This window comes from Necator americanus, chromosome III, assembly GCF_031761385.1.
Source record: "Necator americanus strain Aroian chromosome III, whole genome shotgun sequence".
Taxonomy (NCBI): Eukaryota; Metazoa; Nematoda; class Chromadorea; order Rhabditida; family Ancylostomatidae; genus Necator; species Necator americanus.
This window is the reverse complement of record NC_087373.1, coordinates 27,922,413-27,944,963: the sequence shown is the minus strand read 5'-3', so window position 1 is coordinate 27,944,963 and position 22,551 is coordinate 27,922,413. Positions and strand designations below refer to the sequence as shown.

The 22,551-nt window shown below is 40.1% G+C and overlaps 3 protein-coding genes across 4 annotated transcripts; all 3 read right to left on the bottom strand.

Moving 5' to 3' along the window:
• Positions 1–857: 857 nt before the first annotated feature.
• Positions 858–5,721, bottom strand: RB195_011160 (uncharacterized protein; the record flags this gene model as incomplete). Its single annotated transcript, XM_064192465.1, has 12 exons — positions 858–956; positions 1,014–1,130; positions 1,228–1,326; positions 1,384–1,494; positions 1,554–1,648; positions 1,835–1,949; positions 2,038–2,132; positions 2,360–2,478; positions 2,540–2,683; positions 2,745–2,920; positions 5,348–5,408; positions 5,615–5,721. 12 exons carry the CDS (start codon positions 5,719–5,721, stop codon positions 858–860), a joined length of 1,338 nt encoding a protein of 445 aa, XP_064050048.1.
• Positions 5,722–5,909: 188 nt separating this feature from the next.
• RB195_011159 (uncharacterized protein) lies at positions 5,910–7,072 on the bottom strand (the record flags this gene model as incomplete). Its single annotated transcript, XM_064192464.1, has 4 exons — positions 5,910–5,978; positions 6,045–6,174; positions 6,872–6,975; positions 7,049–7,072. 4 exons carry the CDS (start codon positions 7,070–7,072, stop codon positions 5,910–5,912), a joined length of 327 nt encoding a protein of 108 aa, XP_064050047.1.
• A 1,189-nt stretch (positions 7,073–8,261) lies between these two features.
• On the bottom strand, positions 8,262–18,155 carry RB195_011158 (uncharacterized protein; the record flags this gene model as incomplete). Of its 2 annotated transcripts, XM_064192463.1 has the most annotated exons (9): positions 8,262–8,336; positions 8,394–8,517; positions 9,001–9,055; positions 9,131–9,228; positions 10,519–10,621; positions 17,009–17,021; positions 17,078–17,099; positions 17,207–17,269; positions 18,067–18,155. In XM_064192463.1, the coding sequence occupies 9 exons, from the start codon at positions 18,153–18,155 to the stop codon at positions 8,262–8,264; spliced, it is 642 nt and encodes a 213-aa protein (XP_064050046.1). The 2 variants fall into 2 exon arrangements, with proteins under 2 accessions (XP_064050046.1, XP_013298800.1); XM_013443346.1 differs by lacking the exons at positions 17,078–17,099; positions 17,207–17,269; positions 18,067–18,155 and having other exon boundaries at positions 17,009–17,054.
• Positions 18,156–22,551: the final 4,396 nt, after the last annotated feature.

Sequence of the window (22,551 nt, the reverse complement as noted above, 5' to 3'; positions counted from 1 at the left end):
CTCCAGTCGAACTTCTTGTAGAAAATGGTGCGCCGGAATGCTCGAAGCCGTATCTTCCGGGCCGTTTTCTACGACAATTAGGAAGAAACTGACGCAATCACCCTCTTCTCCATAATCTACGACCCCGTTTACGAATACTCCACCGGAAATCCGTACCACTCCAAATTCGTGGGGTGATGCCTTTACGGTTGTGGTGGAACCCTTAATTGTATCACTTATCATTGCGTTTCGCGATGATTCCACCTCGATTCCACCACGCCGCCTAGAGCGCAACCGTTTACACAACTGCACCATGCTTCATTTCGTGTTGACCCTACTATACATAACGATGTAATTGTGGAGGGACCCTCGTTAGCTCCAATCAGCTGTAAAGTGAAGCGAGGGTCCCATCGCAACACATCAGGAGCAATAGTTTACGCAAACGGTCTACAAAGCACATCCTTTTGATCCCACCCGTAGATCTTGGTGAAGGATGCTGGGTCCATCGAGAGCGAATTTACTGTTGAACAACAGCATATAAATGTAGCCCCGCTAGGATCTATAACCAATGATTGAAAATAAGATTGATTTATGCATTTCATTGCATCAACGAAAACAACACAATAGCGAGATCGAATTAGGTTCCCGCTTAAAGTCCTACTAACAAAGTGAATGGTCTCAAAGCTGAATCGAAACTATTAATAAGAGATTTCAAGCAAGACTTTGTCGAAACAAAAAAAAAACCGGACGAACAAATAATATAGAGCAAAGCAATCGCAAATGCAAACACATCAGCAAAATACCACATTAAGGCCGGCTAGGTAAGTAGTGGACACCCGGCATATATAAACCCAAAATCAATTTGTACAAAGCAAAAATCATCCGAGGAATTCAGGTTTTTCTGCTTCGGAATATAAGTCTATCAATTCCTGTACTCGCTCTGCAGAGCTGTCCATCATATCGACACTGAACCCTTCCTGGAAGAGAGATAAGATCGATGACGGCATGGAATCAACGTTGTTCAGAAATCTTACCTCTTTCTGGAATCTGTCTATGAATGCATTTTTGCTGCGGAGTCGAGCGAACTGTTGCAGTATACGCTCGAAAAGAGGTGCAATGCTAGTGTGATTGTTTAGCATCAGACCAGACACCTAAACTTCTTTCTTAATCGTAGAAAAGAAACCTTCCAGGGAACATCTCAGTCTTAAGTCTAAAGCAGTCAGCAAAGCATAATGGGCGAATCCTCACCTTGTACTGGGGTTTGATGTATGGAGAAGAAGGTGCGTGTACAATTCGCAAAGGGTTTGTGAAGTCCCAAGGTGCGCGACGAATTGCGTTTATGGAGTGCTGACAAATAATAGAGTATGTAGGCGAAGGAAAGAAAGGAACTATAGGTGAACCAACGTTTTCGGATAGACAGACGGTGTTCACGTCAGTCGAAGTGATTTGTCCTTGCAAAAAAAGGTATGCCGACAACATGCAATGTGTTGGTTTCGTCATACTTGCAGTAGAAACCTGAAGATTTCACTGAAGTAACCGTCAGGATGAATTAATGTTCCAAAATCGAACATTACCATCATCGAAGAAGGTTTCAAAAGATTTCGCACCACGTCCGCAACCGAAGTTTTTCTCGTAAATGACTCATTGGGATCAACAACGGGGGAGAAACCTACAAACAGAACATTTTGAGAAATTCAACAAATAAGAAGAGTTTAGGACTAGGATTATGCATTTACGAAAATGGATGGAAAACATATACACATAATCTAAAAAAGGTTCCATATACGCATACGATCTACTGATTTGATTGAATCTGTCCTTAATAAACATGAATAACTGTCCATACGTACAGCACCTGCTTGAATAAAGTGAAGAGGTTGCATTGGAGATATAAAAAGTGAACGTATTGAAGTGAGAAGGTGGGAATCGAATCTGAATGTAGCTGTCGACGTAGACATGATACGAACAACCTAAAACGTTTTGTATTTTGAAATAGTACAGATTATAACAAAAATCATATGAAGAAATAGCAGCATGACATAAGCCAAATAGTCTTACCAGCGAGTTGATATGATCAAATGTAGGCTGTTGTGTGCCGAATTTTCCGGCAGCCAGCCTGTTCAATGCCGCATTGTCGATTACCACAACGTGATCTGAAAGAGTTCTGCTTCTGTTAGAGCTGAGGAACCACAACTTTCAATACAGAAGTTAAGAGTTGGCGAAAAACATCATACCCGTCAGAAAAAAAAACTTGTTAATTAAAAAAAAAACGCAGGAACTACATTTCGTTTGAAGGAAGAACGTCAATTTAAAAAAAAATCAAAAAGCAGTTATCGAACGCAAAAATATCGTCGAAAGCAATATCTAACAAAACAAAAACCTGGGAAATCAATCAGCCTCTCCATGGACAAAACAGAGTTGTAGGGGTGTACAATTACGTCACTCGTCTCACCATGGTTGGCAAACACAGAGAATGTCAAAATGATCTTCTTGGGGAACCTGTGATTGAAGCCAACTGTGTGAGGCAATGAATCGTAATTTCATTTCGAGACAAATGCACCTATCACGGATTTTCTCCAGGATCAACGAACCCATTCCGGAACCTGTGCCTCCAGATACTGAATGAGTGAACAGAAATCCATTCATCTGGTCACTGTTTTCGGATTCACGCTCGATAATATCCAGAATCTGCTCATAGACTTCCCTGTAGAAAAATAAAATGTAAAGGATTTACCATAGCAGGAAGTTTCCAACGAAGCATTTACCCTCCCTGTCCGTAACCACTTGCCCAGTTGTTACCAGCACCACCTCCGTGTGTTGACATGTAGATGTTGTCAGGATTAAAGAGTCTGCTGAAATTCTCGCTAGCCATGATTCCGTTGATGACTCTTGGTTCCAAGTCAACCAAGACTGCACGAGGGACGTAGTGATCATCATCTGCCTAAGGAAAAATCCAACATCAGGCATTATCACTAAAACAGCACAGTTTGTACCTGACATTCGAACAGGTTAAAGCGCATAACATTTGAAAAAATACAACCGAATGCAATTTCAAACTGCCGCTCAAATGCTGATATGTGAAGATGCCTCTAATACTCATGCACTTGAACTCCTTCAAAATTTTGGTAAAGACATGTTGCTCCAATTCCTCTATTTCTCAAAAATACTAGTGCAGTTCGAACAGAAAAAAAAAGAATTAAACTTAAAGGCATCACTCCACGAATCTGAGGTGGTGCAGCTTTCAGGTGGAGTATTCTTATAAGGGATAGTAGATTATGGAGAGGAGAATGATTCCGTCCATTTCTTGCTATCAGCCGTAAAAAACGGCCCGGAAGATGCGGCGCCGTGGCTGGCGCGCTCCAGTCGAACTCCCTGTAGAAAATAGTGCGCCAGAACGCCTGAAGACGTATCTTCCGGGACGTTTTTTACGGTAATTAGGAAAAAATGGACGGAATCAGCAACCTCTCCATAATCTACTATCCTTTATAAGAATACTCCACCTGAAATCCGTACCACCTCAGATTCGTGGAGTGATGCTTTTAAGTTGGTTACTACTCGAGCAGAGCGCTGATGAAGTTCTGGTCATTGTCGCTCATTCTATAGCGTTTAACAGATCAACGGTAATTCCGGAGTTCTACTTCAGTGGTACCTACAGGTTATTACATAATTATCATACGATCCAGACGTAGGAAATTCATGCAACTCTAATTCATTAAACTTGTTCAAGCGAACGGCACTAAGTGTTAGTCTAGTATGTACTCCGGAGGAGGTAGAAAGAAGTAGAAACTTAACTACCACTTAGTGCTATTCGGCTTCGCACACCGACGCGACTATGCGAAAGCTCCTACGGGCACGACACGTTTGTCTCGCAACGAAACAGGAAAAAAGGCACTTAAACGGTCCACAATCGGAATATTGAAGTCCATAGTCACACAGTCGAGCCAAAACTACCAGAACCCTTTTGCAGAAACGTGACACCGAGTGCAGCCGCTTACTCTGCTGCATTCGGTGGTGAGCTAGCTGCTGCGATCGATGCACGACCCTCGCTCGCTGCAACGGTGAGTTAAGGTCCCATCTCGAATGCAATAGTTAGGTCAGTGGCATCAGCGCGGCCGTTTGAACAAATGCACCGGATTAAGTTGTTTCGACTGGACTACAACAGTGGCACTGATTAGTTAGCACTTCTAGTTATTTATTTGTTATTTGTCCCCGGATTACTCCTGCTTAAGAAGTTTTGGAAATATGAAAAATGGGAATAGTTTTCAACAGCGATAGGACATTAATGCAAGACTTTGTAGAAATTTTAGATCTAAGTGATAAAGGATAAAGTTTCTGGCGTTAATCAACCCGCTTGGGATGCGCCACCGCCACCATGCGCTTCAATTCTTAAGGAATCGTTTGAGGTTCACGAGCGTGTAACTGGCCTATACAATGACTTGCGGGGGCTAGGAGTAGCAGTAGTTAAAAGGATAAAGTCAAAAAGTCACTGGCGTATCAATCCAACGCGTTTTACTGGAATTCGTAATCGTTGAGGTTTTGGAACGCGTGTTGGCCTATACAATGACTTGCGGGGGCCAGCCGATGATCAAGTCAGTGTTTTTTATCCTCCATACAAGTCTGGTACCAATTTATCGACCTCGGAGGGATGAAAGGCTTGGTCTGCACTAGGGCGATTTCGAACCCTCGACCGTGTGGCTACAACGGACCTCTAACCGACTGCGCCCCATTCAATGGGGATTAAAAAATAAACAAAATTTGAACAAAATGACGGAACTACATGTCTATTCTCTGAATTCTGCTCATTTTTTCATTTTTTTGCGTAGCCATCGAATAAGGAATAAGCTTTACGATGACATATTACTTCTCATGCAAAGCCCCTTGGCTTCATGTTGAATCTTCTTTAAAAAAAAATAAAACTTATTCGCCAACCTAACACTTCAGAACTTATCATTGATAAAAGTTACAACACTTTTTACTTTCCTACTTTCCTGCAATTCAATGCTGTGCATTCAGTCAGCTTTCGAAAGTTATAGATGCAAGCGCTGCATTTAAATGTGTTGAAAAGGACCGGCAAACAAACATCACTTATAGGTGCGATAAAGAGGAGCCGGACCGTCCTCAGGTGAAGGGGTCTAGGTAATGGGTTTAATCTCAAGTGGTAAGCATCCCTTCGCCTCCCTTCCAAAAGTGAGGGGAATCCCTTCGTCAACCGTTCAATGTGAAGAGGTCCCCTCGAAAACCGTCCAAAAGTGAAAAAGTCAGAGCACCAGCTCCGACAATCGTATCTATGAGAACATCCCTCTTAGCAGTTCAAAATATTTTATGATAGCAGTTTCAGATCCTTCGGAAATACGTTAGAGGGTCTAACCTGGTAGAAAAACACATCTTTGTCGTCGTGAAGACTTTCCTCGCAAGTCATTCGACCTCTCCTGCAAGCAATTTATTCTTAAAGTCAGCTGTGGAGCGATTCAATCAAAACAGCCCTCCTCTCCTGTTGCTGGAGAACCTCCGCACGCATGAGCACACTCCAGCGTGCAGTTCCAACACAGAGGGTTTTTGCACTGTCAGACAAGCTAACTACATAATTAGTTTGGTTCTTCCACACAAAAACACCCCGTACGTAAATACCACCTACCCGTCAATTGCGTGTTCATCACAAAGCGTTTTCCAGAAACTCTGTCCAATCTGATTTCCACATTGTCCAACATGTATGGACATCAACTGTCCCCTCGCGTGGGACATCCTTAGTCATATCCACGTTGAACGCTTCACAATCATGTGATAATCACTAAGTGAGGTATTCAGAAAGAATTTACCAGTGAGGATCCATTACACTGCAGTTGTCAAGTCATTTATACTGTACAATAACACAACTAATAACGGGAAACAAAACCAAACAAAAAAAAAACAGGATGTCAACAAAGAGGGCACTAAGCCTCGCTTTTCATGGAAAATTCTTCGTAACTCTTTTCAAATTTCCCTCGAATACTCGCAAATATCTTAAATAGAAATTTGTAGCTGATCCTTCCTTTAAACAGCTTTAAAGTGTGACTAATAAAACCTACTGTTTCTAAATGAGTGAGAGCCTCTAATAAGATAGGCCCGGCATGTACACCTTTTCTGGTTTGTAATCTCAATAGAATCTTGTCTTCGAGAGGGTGAGGCACATTATATCCACAAAATTCGACATTTTTCCTGCAATAAATACCACAAAACTGAGAAAACTATCATTTAACAGCAAACTATGCAGCAATGACATGGCATTCATACTTCCGTGTCAGAAAAGGCGAAATCTGTTACTGAACGTCAAATTTTAACCTCTAATCTGTCCCTTATAAAGCTATGAATGCCATGTCATTGCTGCATAGTTTGCTGTTAAAGCTTATGAAGCTCAGTGGAAATTCTCCTTGTAAAGAAATCTGTCCCTAATCTGTCAATTATGAAACTCAGTGGAAATTCTCCTTGTAAAGTAATTAGAAATGTGATCTAATCAAGCTCATCACCACGAAGAACATCCACGCCTTGACAATGCCATACGCACAGTTAACGCTTAGAATCCCAAAGAAACTACTTCAAAAGAGAAAAAAAAACATGAATAGCAATTAGCAAAACCTTGAGACCTGTAGTAAAACGCACTAGTCGGAAAAAGACCGGGAAAATGTAGATGGGGTGGACAATAAATTGTTCCCTTATTTCTGAATGCTCTATCTTACTTTATTCTTAGCAACCTTTGTTTACATATCATAGATCGTCTAAAGCAAATGATTAGGTTTTAGGGCCGCGACTGATATAGTTCTTTACAGTTGTTTACTTCCAGAAAGGATATTACTGAGTCCCCCCAACTAAATTTCACCTAAAAAGACTACCAAAGAAAGAACAAACAAATCCTTACATTCTGCAAAGTATGTGCTTGAGGGAATTACCGATTGTATGATCTTCCTCGCGAAGGACTAATGTTAGACAAGATGGATCCTCGGCAAATCCTTCAGGATCCAACTGCAAATATCATACTCAACGCCTTTCATCTGAATATACGGATGACAACACCAAAAACAAAAGTCATCCTTACAATTTCAATTTTTGGCTTATCCATCGTAGGGCAGCGGTAGACAGCCCCTGAATGTGTAGTGTGTAAGTGGCTAAGACACTAAGTAAAGGACACGGCTGAAGAGTCCATCATAGGGCAGCTCGGCTTAAACTCCGATAGCGTCCCGTTGATGAACTGCTCAAACGAGTCCGAAATATGTTGAAATATTGTAGAGGAATCGGAGCACAATACACACTAGACGCGAAACGATGTGCAGCCCCATTTTATACGGTTCATAGCATGAAAACTGTAAACCGTGAACGGCAGATCCCATTTCAACGCGCATCAGGTGTCACTCGATCCAATACTAAATATAAACACAAACAAGAATGCTCACATATTCCGTTCTGAAGGTTCACCCAACTAAATCAGTTTTTTTGCGCACTTACTAGTACATCGATGCTATTGCACAGCAGAGAGAAAGGCTCACCAAAATTCTACCCCAAGAAAATCTGTTTCCATCTCGCTTGTGTTCGTTTCCAAAGAGAAGAATAAAATTTCCATATGAAGAAGAACAACCCCATATCGAGGAGCAGAGTTATCGATTTCTTAACGCATTGAAAATGGATTATCATGTGTTAATCAGAACGTAAACAATTTAGTTGCTGCCTATTTCAGTTTATATTTGGATTCGCAAGAACATGGAGCAGATCCAACTGAGAAATATCGATCTTATCGCGATTTAGATGTGGATAAAATGACCACTTCTCGAAAATTTGACACGGGAGGAAAAGAAAATACATGATCGTAACTTCCTCTAATTGCAAATTCTTGGTTGATGTTAGAGGAAAACATAAGAAGAAATACTACGAGTGTTCATAAACACCTGTTCCATACACAGGTAATAGAACCGCAATGTTTAAGCGATGTAATTGCATACCCAAATCAACACTATTGAGTTTGCAAATGTTTATCCAGTGGGCACATTGAAGACACAAACAATGTGACGAGTTGGGATGGAAGGACGGGAAAAACCGGTGCAGCGCATGCAAAAACATCAACACAAGTATATTTAACAGAATAAAATTTTTGCCAGAAACCACAAATTATATCTATATTCCATCCATATGCAGGTGAAGACGATGTTATGACCGTAAAAGTATGGAGCATGTGCGAAAAAAAAACGTGAAGATAATACGAAACATCCAAAAGTTAGTGGGTTTCTGGTAGAATTCTTACATGATCATAAAAAACATCACTCCTCTTGACTTTTGCGTACGCAAGCAGCCACTCGTTTTTTGAACTCGGCATAATTTTCCCGTTGCATCTTCTGAAAAAAAAACTGAACTCTATCAACGAAAAAGTGGAGCAAGGACAAAAATCATACTGCGGCATCAACATTTGCAGGAGACTCAAAGTTGGGGTCAGCAAGCATAGAGATAACTGATAGCAAGATAGTTTCAACTGTATGAACGGGTAGCCAACGCTCCTCTGGTCGTTCATAACCCCACCTGGAAGCAACCGTAGTGAAACTATAAGAAATGTGTATCAATCTAAAAAAAGATGAAACAAAATCCTTTTGTTCCCGAATCAAAAAATTCACCATTTTCGACCATGTTTCGCAGTTTCCCCAAGAGTAACACAGGCTTTTAATCAACTGCAGTTTATGAGTAGAACGTCGACAAAACAAGACGTAGCAAATTTACTTCAAGGTAGTTCCATTCTTATAAAAGTTCACAGAAGCATTAGGAAAACTCATCTAATACCGTACGTACTAGTGAAGACATTTTCTGTACATCAAAATGGTAAATATTCAAATTTCATCCATAACCCTGACTCTGAAAGCTTATCAACAAAAGATGCATCCCAAAACACCGAATAAGAAAGGAACAAATTCGCTGCTTTGTACAATTGTGTCTCTACATTTGTTTGTTGGAACACCACTACAGTAAAACTCAGCTAATGCAAATGAAAGGACAAATAAATGCACATACTTGTCGTCTCCAGGATCATGAAGAATAGAGATGCAAACATGACCATCCTTATCAACTAAAGATGAATAATAACCAAAACAACTATAAAAATCCATATCTACTGCTTACTCCGCTCGAAATGATCACTTACTATTCGGATGCCAAATCTCGGATACAAACTTCATTTTTGGAGGCTTTTGAGGATAGTCTTTGGGGAAATCTAGAATTGCCTTGAAGAATCCGCCTTCGCTGAAAGAAAATGGAACATACGAAAAGCCAGCACAAACGTTCACACAATTTGAATAAACGCCGTGAATTCAATTGTTCTGTGGAACTGCAGCATACAGAGAAACACCTCAATATTTTACAGAGTTGGTAACAGTTTTCAATTGCACTTACTTCACATGTGCAATATAGTACTGTGAGGAAGCACAAATATTAATATTGATAATAAATATGAACGGTCCTAAGAACACTGCAAGAAACCTACGATAATACAAAACAACAGTGTTATATTCTTAGAAGAGAGCATACATTTTATGCCAGTTGTAACTGAACTAGAAAACGGTTCTACTGAAATCTTTCACAATTTCTTTCTTAGGAGGTCCTTCTGCCCAAAAGACATTTCGAATGAAACAGTACGCTTAATTAAATGGATCATATCACGAAATTGACGATGTTGAGGTCAATTTGGGACATTCTAGAGTTCAGGTTGAAGATCACGATTACGAACATGGTCAAGCTTAATTCCCCTTAATCGCTTTGATAAACGACATGGGAAGTCCCCTATTTCCTACGACGAGCTTTAGAATGCGCCACCAGGAACCTTGTACATGCTCAAGTTCCCTCAGGAGTCTATTCAATGGTTTTACTTGGACAGGTGAGGAGACTTCATTGATTTTCGCTGGAAGACGCAGCGCGTGCATAAGGATGGTGCTTTCTAACGCACTTTGTAGGAGCTAATGCCGCTTCGCAAGGCTTTAGGACGAAAAGGAGGGATTGAGTGTAGCCATACTCGTAATTTACAATTCGAAATCTATATCGTCCCACAAAGATCCCATCACCATCAATTTCGTATATGATATGCTCATTTAAGTGCTCAACGACTCACAACTTTCTGTGATCCTATGATTTTCCTTAACTAAAACGGAATTTCGAAGAAATATCTAAAATTCTGCTTTTTCAGACACGTCAGTGATGTTCGGATTGTTAGAATAGCGCACTCCTCGATCTTTGCGGATCTTTGATCTTATGTGCCAATGAAGTTCACTTTTATTTGAAATTGAGGGATTCGCACAATTAGTAGGTTCGAACTAATTGAATTTCCTATGAATACCTTATGAACAAACCATAGACTGATGAGTTGCAAAATATTCCATCACGAGCAGCGAGAGGCGCTACCGCAAGCAGCGTTTTGAATCAATTTGCTGCATTCCGTTGGAGATCCGGATTAGTCACTCGACGGTCAAAACAACTTCTCAGCTTACTCACGGCACCAAATAAGGACAATAATCAATTATTTGAAAATGTGAAACCCACTAAAGAGTATCGGGAGGACCGATGACAAGGACCTCCCATTTATAAATGTCATCATCATTGACAAGTCCAGCTGAGAATCCCTCCACAGGCAATCGCCTCAGTTCTGAAAATATAGAATTGATAACTCAACAAATAACATTAAGGGAACCAAAAAAAAATAAAGGAAATGCAGAACGATAGTTAGAAAGTGTAACAGATGAGGTAGTAGGATGATTGTTACTTGTCCTTATTTAATTACCTTTTAAAAAATTGGAACCATCTTTGCACCTATTTCAATTCTGCACTGCACATATACTGCAGGGAATTTACCACCAGCGGAAGCCAGAACATCTCGATCACGAGCCAGACGCATTTTAGAGAGAGCAACAAATTCAGTAGTAAGTAAAAACAAAGCGTGTTGATGATACTAACTAGTACAGGTAGTTAATAAATATACTAATACAGTATCTCTTTTTCACGGGTTTGGTTTGTATGTTTTGATGCTTTCGATTCCACAACACAGCAATTCAATCGCTTGATTTCACATTTGATTTTAATATTTGTAAGAAATTGTCTTCTTATTAAATGATGTATTATCGCGATAAGAAGCAGTTGAAGAAGAAGGAAAGGCAGATGATACAAGAACAAGGTGTCTGACGTTAATCAATCCGCTTCAGGATGCGCTATCGCGTTCGACTTCAAAATCAAGTACATGTTTGAAGTTTACGAAAGCGAGTAACGCCTATACAATGACTTTCTTGGACGAGCTGACACATCAAATCAGTGTCTTCATCCTTCCGGGCAAGTCTGATATTGATCTACTGATCCAGAAGAGATAAACTCGTTTTGAATTATCGACCCTGCAGTCACATCCAAACCTGTTACTAACTACGCCACATCCACTTAAGAGATTGCATTAACGCTCTATGTTTGAACTTCAACGAAACTAATGAAGTAGAAACAATCGTTTTCGTTCGTTCGTTCGTTCAACGACATTCGCTCAGCCAAAAGAATTATAAGTAATGGATAGTTGCTTCACTTACCTTTGCATACAGAATGTGTTCACTTACTGTTAGTCTGATTTCAGGAGGGGTCGCACATCTGTCCTATTTACAAGTTGTATTTGCTAGATGCAGCAAATACAACTAATTAAATATTTTGTATATACTCAGCTATCAAATAAACCATATACATAAACTTTCGCTTTTCACCTTACTGCTACTAATTGTAGAAGCGTTATTGTGAATCTAGTCCGAAACATTCATTAACAATCTCACCAACCAAATATGGATGACAAATCTTCATTGCCAGAGAGGGAGTATTTCCCCTCAGGAAAGTCTTCGACCAACTTATTGACATCGAATACGACAAAAATCTTGCTTGATCCGGAGCGATTTCGAACCATCGATGTGGAAAATTATTAGAAAACCATACCACTGCGTTACAGCCGCCCATAGACACAACGCCGCAACATGATCGGCCAGGCATTCGAAAGCCAAGAGGAGATTTTTTATGCTCTTTAACTTGGCGTTTTACTGCATGTTTTGTTGCAGGGAGTATTTGGAAACGTCCACAGTGTAGCAACGATACAGACATACTAACAGAGAAACGAAGATGTCGGTGATGACATTTGAAGAAAACTAAAATGAAGTCCAACAAATTCAGTCATGTCGCCTGTTGTATGGTCAACATTAGCCATGGGATTTATATAGTCAAACAAGCAAATAGTCAAAAGTTCTTGCTGAAAATGTTACAGGGAAGGAATAAGGTGTACAAAAAAGAATCCATCATAAAGAAACTGGTCAAGAAGAATGCTGCTGTAATGCATAAGAAATTGAAAAGTGAAAGAAGTCGAAATCCAAGCTTAACTCATTCAGCAAACTGATATAAATTTGCCTTTCTGTCGCAGTCAGGAAAAAGAGCATATCCGTTATTTCATTTGGATAACGTCCACGGTGGTTTCAAGCACAGAAAACAGAGTGTTCACGAGCTCATACAGTCCATATAGTAATCAGGCCAATATTATTAGTCTGCAAGAACTGCTCGTAAGAGCCATCACGATCCAGCAGTGCAGCGAGAAAACCGGTCCCTAACAAACAAGAAAAAAATATTCATAATAGAACCTGTTAGAGATCATGGTGTGGTAATTGTATGTTGTTATTTCTTTAACATACAATTACATTCCGTTGCAGCTGGACGACAGCAGTCCTGTTCAGAAGCGACGATTTGTCTGAAAATTACTGTCCAAGTGCGATGTCGCATACGAGTAGTGGTTGGCTACGATGTGACGTCGAACATGATGGCTTAATGGCAGAATCTTGCTATGTCATTTCATAAGGGTTGCGCCATTTCTTGTTTTCGATATCTATAATGCAAGCTATGGAAAAGAAACAGCTAAGTTGTCGGTGAGATCCTTGTTCATATAGTCGGCAACCAATGGGTTCAGCCGCGTAAATGCAACGCTCAAGGACAGAGCAAAGTATGTGTCACGCAGAGAAAGACCGTGCGTCGAGTTAATAAGTAGAACACTTCTGACCCCGACAATGAGTTCTTTCTACCTTGTATCCAAATTTTGAAGTGTTCTTCTCGTTTTCATCCTTCTTCGAATGAGAAAAGGATTTTTTATTGTAAGCTCCACAAGATTGTTACACTCACTGGCTGTGTCAACTATTCTTCTGAAAATATGACGAGAGGTCTACTCAAAATGTTTTGAAAGCTTTTTTCTTCATGAAAAAGACCTTTTTGGAGCTTCTAATTTTCTGTAGTGTATCTCAATGCTCATTCAAATAAAGCGAGTTATGTGAAAGAATTTGTTCTGGTAGTTTCATGCACCAAATTTCATTCTGGAATTTTAGCAAACATACGGTGCAAAGACAGCTACTGTAAAGAAGAAGCTAGATATCGGTAGGATAAGATATTCATTCACTCCTCTTGTGAAAAACCAATGAAATATTACTTTCATTTTTAACAAGTAAAAATATAATTCATAGATTTTATATACTAAGCAGTAATCTCAGTTCCCAACACTGCAGCAGAAAAGACAAGTAAAAGTTATAATGCAAACTGTGAATAGAAGGAACGATTCTAAGTACTAAGTCACAGAAAAAGCCACAACCGTGTCGTGTCACAGAGAAGAAACATAGGAAACAATTCTGCAGAATAGGTTAGAAGCAATAAGCCATTGAAAGCTGCCTTAGATCTTGTACTATTTATGCAAATAAAACGGAAACTTAGAAATTGTACCAAAATTGTACCATTTGTATGTTACAGAGTACAAATTTATCGCAGTGCACCAACATCCTTAGGTGAAGAGGAAAAGAATCCACAGCATTCTGCAGTTAGGTCACTGAGAGAATTTTGATAACATTTGAATTCACTTGTGTGGAAAAAGTGGTCCGTAGAGATCTTCCATTGCCTACTCACTTTTCACTTCATCTGGATTTTACATTTCCGAAAAATTGAAGTTCAACTGAGTAAACACAAGGTTTGAAAACCTAGAAGATTCCCACGGAATTGGACGGCTCGATGGTTTCAAAACAATTTCATCCGTAATAGGATTCCCTTAGAAAAAGCAATGTTCTCAAACTCCGAAACAGTATTGTGATGTCATACAATTCATGCATTCTGATGCATTTTACACGAGCTATTCAAGGAGTAGGCAAAGATAGGATAATTCTACATTAGTATCTAAAAATCACATCTATTTTTCTCATACAATTTGCATTAAGCATTCGCGAAGTGAGGGTAAATATCACGTGTCCAATACTGCTAATACAGTACCAATTTCTACTTTCGTACTGTATATCTCATATTATCTTTATGCATACCTACACCTAAAACAGTGAGATTTTTTTCTTTCATATTTCAGCCCCCTTAGTATCACATACTAACAAATACACTGATTAACGGAAAGCTCCAAACGAACTCAGTGTGAGGATTTGTAGATCAGTCACACCAATAATCTAGCAGTCACACTACGTAATGGTATGTTTTACGACTAATTTGGGAGAGAGAAGAACCTCCAGTCTCACAGGAGAACAGAAAACGAAAAAAAGCACTGCACTTTCCGCAGCACCATGGCAATGAAATTGCATGATACATAGCGACCCCAGTACGTATCAGAAAACTACAACTCAGCGCCCAGAACAAAATTATACCGAAAATCCTCCCGAGTTCGGTTGTTGATGGTAATGGGAAACAGCAGTAACGTAAGGAATAATCACCACTGTGAGTCAAAATATGACCGACGATCGCGTCCGAAAGTATGCCTTCAACCGACTTCCAACTCATGTTTATTCCGAAAATCAAAGCTAAAATTAAATTTTGAGATAGGCGCTTCCCACCTAGACACCTTTGCCATACTACATTCGTGTCTCTCTTTCTAAACATGCGAGTCCTTCTATGCGGGCAGACGTATGCCTTCATGCCACTTCATCCTACTCTAGACGACAACTAAGACTAGACAAAACTAAGACAAAAAACGAGAATGGAATCAAAACGAAAAACAGGATACGACCGAAGCGGAGATCTAAGAGGATAATCCATCTTCTTAACAATTCGACCCAGAGCAGTGGGTTCAAGAGAAATTCGTCCAAGATATTTTCAGATATTAGTAATGTGCACTGTGAATCATCATTAAACGCAATGAATATACAGAATGTTCTATAAACAGTCAGAATGGGGTAATACCCTACAGTTACAAAGAGTTGCAAGTTACATAAAACTACTTCAAGTACTGGAGTACTGGAGTAGTACTTTAATTTTAATCATGTCGCTCGATGCAACAGTAAAAGAATCGTTTTTATTCTAGTCGGCAGTACACGATGTTTGTCACTACTCTACCCTATTCGTTATAATGTAAGTTTTAGCAAAACGACTAAGATTTGGAGATATCCTTTTGAAAAATTCAAATCCTCCTACTCCTTATCACTCGAGGTAGAAGAAACAGAAGATTGCTACGAATATCTTGTGAAATATAGCTGAGAACACGTGTGGTGGAAATGCAATTGGCGTCAAATTTTTCACGTTGGGCGCGCTGCACCATTGACTTTTACCAGGGCACAGAGTAGAGAGTGCTTGCCGAGCAGGGAATTAGCGTGTAACGCAAACGCGTCGCGCACACCAAGTCACATTCGACGCCGACTCTAGCTGCTGCATGATAACTGCAAAACAGTGATGTGCAACCGTTTTACGGTGAAAAGTACAAGTTTTTGGAACTGTATGTTATGTTACACGCACCTAAGGCAAAGCGTTTGTTCTATACTGGTTCCTGGGAAAGAACTGCTGCATCAGGAATATAAAATTCTGGCGTTCTAAAGGCATCACCCCACGAATCTGTGATAGTGCGGGTTTCAGGTGGGTTATGCCTATACGGGGTCGTAAATTGTGGAAGAGAGAGTGATTCCGTCCATTTCTTCCTAATTGCCGTGAAAAAACTGTCCGGAAGAAGAGGCGCGCAAGGCTGGCGCGCTCCAATAGAACTCGTTGTAGAAAAAGCGCCTCGGAACGATCGAAGCCGCATCTTCCGGCCGTTTTTTTACGGCAATTAGAAAGAAATGAGCGGGATCCCACCCGTTTCTGTAACCTACGATCCCGTATAGTCTTTGTCCATCGGAAATCCATATCACGTCAGATTCGTGATGCTCTTAATGCATTTGGCTCGTGCATTCAGGAAATCAAACTACTGTGCAGTGGCTCCTTTAAGAAAGCTTGCATTTTGTTGGACGCGGTGTCGAAACGCGAACGTGGTCTTGAACGGTTTCAGTGCGCTAAACTTCATCGTATAGGGACAATTCGTGAAAGTTTCGGACTAGTTAAGCAATATCAGCTTCTTCTTCAGAACACAACAATCGTATACTAGAAATGAGACGGGTCGTGACCTTCAGCGAAACGGTATGGTTTTCAAACCCTCACAAATGAAGATTCCAGGAGGTTACTACCCAAAAAAGACGACGGTCTGTATGACCGGCTGCATCACCAAACAGAATGTAGAGCAGTTATGAGAAGTCCTATAATCGCAACTAGGTTGGTCAACAGCAATATTATTCGTTGTTTCACGAAATTCAATCTGATTTTCCCCTAACGAGTTGCTAAATATTTCCTTTCTAGGTCCCAGATTCGCAGCGCTCTCTGATCTAGTTGATAACCTCTAGTTTCCTGAATCGAGGGCACCCATGCGGGAACATACAGGATGGATGCGTATCGATTGCTGCAGGCATACCGCATATTAACACGTACACGGACGTCTACAACTTTTGAACAGCTATTCAGTGCATATCAAGCAAAGACCACGTACAGACACCCACAATCAATCAATGGTTATCGATCCCCAGTCAACGCATTCTAGTAAACTGATCCTTTTTTTGTTCAATAACGCATGTGCGTACTGTAGCTTTGCTGAAGCGTTCCTGATGATGTCACATCTTTCTATACGTATGTCCGTAAATGAAGAAGGAAATGACGATAAAAACTGAATATACGGTAGGAAAGGATGACAAGTGAGAAAACCTACCAGCAAGCTGCTTCTTCAAAAGGAGGGATGCCTGGGGTTCGCCCATAACTTTGACCCGAAACAACGAACGAGGAACACTAGCGCTATGTCCCTAAAACGACAACTTATGAGAGCTATTCCTTCTCGAACGAAAAAACAGGCGCTGAGAAGTTAAGGACCGCAAAGCGCCAAGATGTTAAAGCAGTGCCTCAAGATCACCTATTAGAAGAAGATCGAAGCTGAGAAATGAAGAAACAACCGCACAGCAATGCTCTCACACTCCTTGAACAAATCACTTGATCACAGCCGGCTCCTATTGAAGGGCCCTCTATCGAGGTCCTGCACGGAAAAGATCGCAACGGCTGTTGGATTGTCGCCAGTTTTTCTTCCCCCTCCAAGAACACGATCTTTTATCGTCTTTCCAAGTTCAGAGGACGTTTAGTCATTTGAGATGCTGTGTTGTTCTGAAAGCTGTTATTTGAGTACCAAACGTTTCCTAACATCGTTGTTGGTGACCGTTTTTCTTTCTTCGCCGTTTTTCTCCAGGAGGATCAGATAAATGTTCTCTTCGCTGCTGTCTATTCATAAAAGCTCATTTGATAACTTATACATCCATTAATATCTTCTCCAGACAGTTCTCGCCCCATGATTTCCATGTGTGCGGTTTGTCAAGTTCGTCATATTTTCGCCGGCGTTCTCCTATATTTGAAGATTTATTCTTCATTGGAAACAAATACTTTAAGTTAACAGGCATCATTCCGTTTATCATCTTGGTTGTAACATTTATTCCCACGTGATTTGAATCAAGCCATACTTTAAATCTGAATTATAATACTTTGATTGATGAATCCTTTTGATGGGTAGGAAGTTCTAGTTGTTTTAATAATTAATTGTCTGTGTTATTCAGTTAAATTTTGATTCAGCAACAGCAGTTCTACAAAAAGACTTTCTTGACTTTCTCACTTGATCCTCTGTTTACAATCAATTTGTGCTCTATTTTCTGATCAGGTTATGTTACCACCATGCACGCTATGATAACCATTCAAACATTTTAGTACTACTTTCAACAAAATGTTTACCGAAAAGGCTTTAAGCTCGAGCACTTCAACTCGTCCGCTTCTTTTCTTTCACTCAGGGAGTCTTCCATCCTTTTTTGCGTACAGCTCATTTTGAAATTTGTTAACCTTTGTCAACGTTCCCAGAATTTCTGCTTTTTAAGTTGATATTTCGAGGGGAGGAAAGTGGGGGTCACTGCTATCCGATGCTCGAGAATTTTTCTTAGATATTGTTTCTTTGTTGTTCATCTTTAGGTGGATTAACGTTCTCCACATGAAGATGGAACCACAAGGAAAGCATGTCTAAGAAGGCATCTCGAGAAATCGGGTAGCAGTGTCCCCCATCCTCCTCCCTCAATTCAACTGTTATTTTGTTGCATACGTAAAATCAGAATTACTCTTCAGTCCTTTTTTTCAAATACCAGTCTCTGTATCTTAGCACGCACCAATACACATTCTATCGAGTGTGGGTAAGTTAATTTTTTTAGTTTCCTCCTGCTTCATCTACTGCTTTTTTCTGTGACTTCTCTATCTGCAGTACTCATTATATTTGTTCAAATATTCTTCTTTCGTACCATTTTATATTCATTTATTTTTACTCCCTGTTCCGCTTCTCGTACTTTTGGGATACATCCAGATATGAAGGGCCCCTTCTGGATTAAGCGCTAATTTTCTTTTGCTGCAAAGCTGCCCTTAGCATTCTTTGTTTGTTTGTTTTTTGTTTGAGTTTTAGATTCATGGATTTTTATTTTCCTTTAACTTTTTGTGTATCTGCATTTCCTAATTAGGAAGAGGAAGCTTCCTATTTCTGTCATAATCGCATAGCTTAAAACAGAGTAGGTGTTTTCACTGATTTTTACAGAATTTCTCCGATCGCAATTAGTTTTCAAAACATTTCTTTTGATTCAGTGTCGACAGGACTGATCAAACTCTTAAATTAACCGCTCGTTCATAGATGTACGCTTAGCATCCTTCCATAACACAGTCTTTCTTCTGGCGTCATGAGCAATAGGTAATAAAGTAAAGTCTCCAAAAATTCGCTAAAGTCGCTAAAAGCGATACTTCACTGCTTTGCAAAATCCTGCGAAAACTCCAACTTTTCTCATGAATTATAGTTAGTTATTCGGAGGTTTCGAGTGCATGCAACTATTAGTTTGCAGCTTCAATTCGTTCAACATCACTTTTCTTTTAGAAGAGGACATTTAATCTAACAATTCTTTTAAATGAAACAAGAAAAACTTCTGGGTTTTACTGTGTTCAATTCAACACTTTCTCGCTATCACTGTGTATGGGTGGGTGCGAGAGGACCCGGACCCTCCTCAGGTGAGGGATCCAGCTCAAGAGGAGCAGACCAAGTGATGATCTCACTGCCAACCGTCGAGAAGTAAAGGGATCCCTTTGCCAACCATCTAGAAGTAAAGGGGATCGGAGCACCAGCTCTGACAATAACACGTTGGTGTTAACGTACAATTTCTGCAGACTTTGTAGGTGAAAAGTTTCCATTCTAGATCCTTTCTGGGGTCTAGTGAGGAACTCTCACTCTTTGCAAAACTACTTCAGAGTCCAGTCGGGTTGAGTTTACACTTTTTCGAAAGGACACATGCAGAAAAATTAGGCGATAGTGGTACCTTGAAAAAAACTATGGAATTATCTCACAACGAAGCTGAGCGATCAGATTTTTGACTTTTCGAAGCGTTTAGAATCACGACACAGAACAGTGATGTGCAATGAAGGAGAATCTATCATCGTGAGGGGCACTGTTCTCTGAAGCAATCTACGCCAATCAATTCGTTTATGATGTGCAAACGCACATTCGAGTTAAAGGCATCACTCCACGAATCTGAGGTGGTACGGATTTCAGGTGGAGTATTCGTAAACGGCATAGTAGATTATGGGGAGCGGAGTGATTCCGTCCATTTCTTCCTAATTGCCGTAAAAAACGGCCTGGAAGATACGGCGTCGGGCATTCTGGCGCACTTTTTTCTACAAGGAGTTCGACTGGAGCGCGCCAGCCTTGTGCGGCGCCGCATCTTCCGGGCCGTTTTTTACGCCAATTGGGAAGAAATGGACGGAATCACCGCCTCTTCATAATCTATTTTCCCTTATAAGAATACTCCACCTGAAATCTGCACCACCTCAGATTCGTGGGGTGATGCCTTTAAATTCAGACTTTGGGTCCTGTGGATGTTGTTTCGTTTTGGTTCCTTTATTCGTTCATTAAAGCCAGGTGAAAATGCTTTCATTTCACCTTATTTTTTTTTCATACAGTGGGAAGAAAGATTTTTACTCGTTTTTGCCTTCTTAAAGCAAATTTCTAACGATGCTACTTTTCAAGGATCCACTGCAATTACTAGCTTGAAATTTCGGATTCCACTGCTATTGCACTGTGTTTAGAAGTCATCTTGTGTTCGTTTGTCCCTCTTTTCATTTTTCCAATCATTTCGGATTTCATTGAATTTTAAATACTTGAGCTGCACCTCGTGAGCTGGACTCCCTTCACCTGAAGAGGGTCCAGGTCCTCCTTATGGGACGTAGGCTAAGCAATTTCTAGCACTTTGTGGCTTTTCAAGTTTCTTTGTTATTGGTTAATAAACTATTAGGCCGTGGATTTGTGAACGTACTGTCGTAACCATGGTAGCAATTAAAATCTGAGTATCAAGCACCTTCTAACTTTCACCAATCTCTAGTTCTTGAAAGTATAGCTAATAATCATACAGTGTTCCGTGAATCCAACGCAGGTGTCTTCTCTTCTTTTTCTGTCCTTCCCCTTCTGCGATTGATTTCGTAGGATCAATTGAATGCGTTTTGTGTGAACTCTAGTTAACAGAGTATGCTTTCCAGGAACCACATTATTCACCAAATGGAATACAAATAAGTTTTATATTTGTGGATGTAGTTGTAGTAGGAATGAGTGCAAGATGAGAGGAGCGTTTCATAGATACGATGTCGTGTTGTTGAAAGAGTGTTCTCAGTAAGCGAAAATAAAAGACCTACTTACTCTTAGGTAAAATTGTCAGGTGAAAAAGCTTTGAACTACGTATGTTACTCGGATGCTGAGAGGTATTTTGTCGTAATTAAAGGTTTTATTACGTGGATGTAAAAGTTCATAGCGTTTTCATTTGTTGCCAGAACAATCCTTTGCTAACATGTTGTTTGACAGTTACACTCGGTCAATAGACAGCAGATTTTGTAGATTGCATAGGTGCTGTAGGGTCGAGCCGGACCTTCCTCAAGTGAAGGGGGTTTAGCTCATGGGGTGCAGCTCAAGTGAAGGGGGCCCTTTCGCCAGCCGTCCAAAAGTGAAGGGGGTAATTTCGCCAACCGTTTAAAAGTGAAGGAGGTCCTCTCCACAACCGTTCAAAAGTGGTCAGAGCACCGGCTCCGACTATCACATCTATGGCAGATTGGAAGAATTTTTCTTAATTGTCGGCTAAAGAAGATCAAACATTAAGCTAAAAAAACAAGCTTTTGAGATGTGTTCCTCCTCTTTTTTGATTTATTAGGGGAACAAGGATGGTTGAGGCAGATTGAAGTAATTGTGCCGTCTACGGAACAAATATTTCAATCTGCCTCTGAGTCTAGGGGCATCTTCGACGAATGTCATTGAGGGGAGGTTGTATCAGTCTTGGCCACGTTTTGGAAGACCATCGGGCTTTCCCGGATATGTTGGAACTGTTCACATCTTTCTTTATTCGCTTTCTTGACCCTTCTAAAACGTTTCAGTGATGAGAGGACATGAAGCCAGGCTAGCATTGGAAAAGAGTCATTGGTGATGTAAATGGATGTATTGCTGATCAATTTTTGTTTGCCAATTATCTGAAATGCAAATTTTCCTCTCAGCCAAACAAAAACAATTAACTCAAACCTAGTACAAAGAAAGACGATGTTCAAAGTAGGAACAAACAATTACAAATACAACATCTACAAATCGAAGTACATTTTTTTGCTTTGCTCTTTATTATTTATTTTAAAATTAGGAAAAAGATAGTTGTGGCGTAGCAGCGTCAGCCACGAATGTTATCGCAATGGCTCTATCACTTTTTACTAATTATCCCGACCAGTTCGTCGCCCACATTCTTGCTGCAGATGTCTTTTTTTCGTATATCCTGTGTAGATGTTTGGTGCATATAGTTCTACTTTTTACTACATTTATAAGAATTGTAAAATTTATACTAATTTAGATTTTGTTTTTGAGCCTTAACTATTTTCATAATTGAAAGTTGTGTCTACGTGTCAGAATCTGTCTTCAAGTATAAGTGCTGCTTTGCAACTGCTTTTTATAGCTTTTCCCACCATTTATTTATTTTTTTCTTCATCAATCATATAAAAATATTCACTGTTCTTCATCAGGTCCGTAATTACAACCGGTATTTCTTGTGAAGCAGAAATGACTTTTCGACTCCAAAGTCTTACAAGACTTTTTTTTATAGCAGTGCACAGGAGTGACCATCTTCAAAGGTTTTCTGACCCCCAAAGTGATAGGTCGCTAGGTCAGTGTACCGCTTTGAT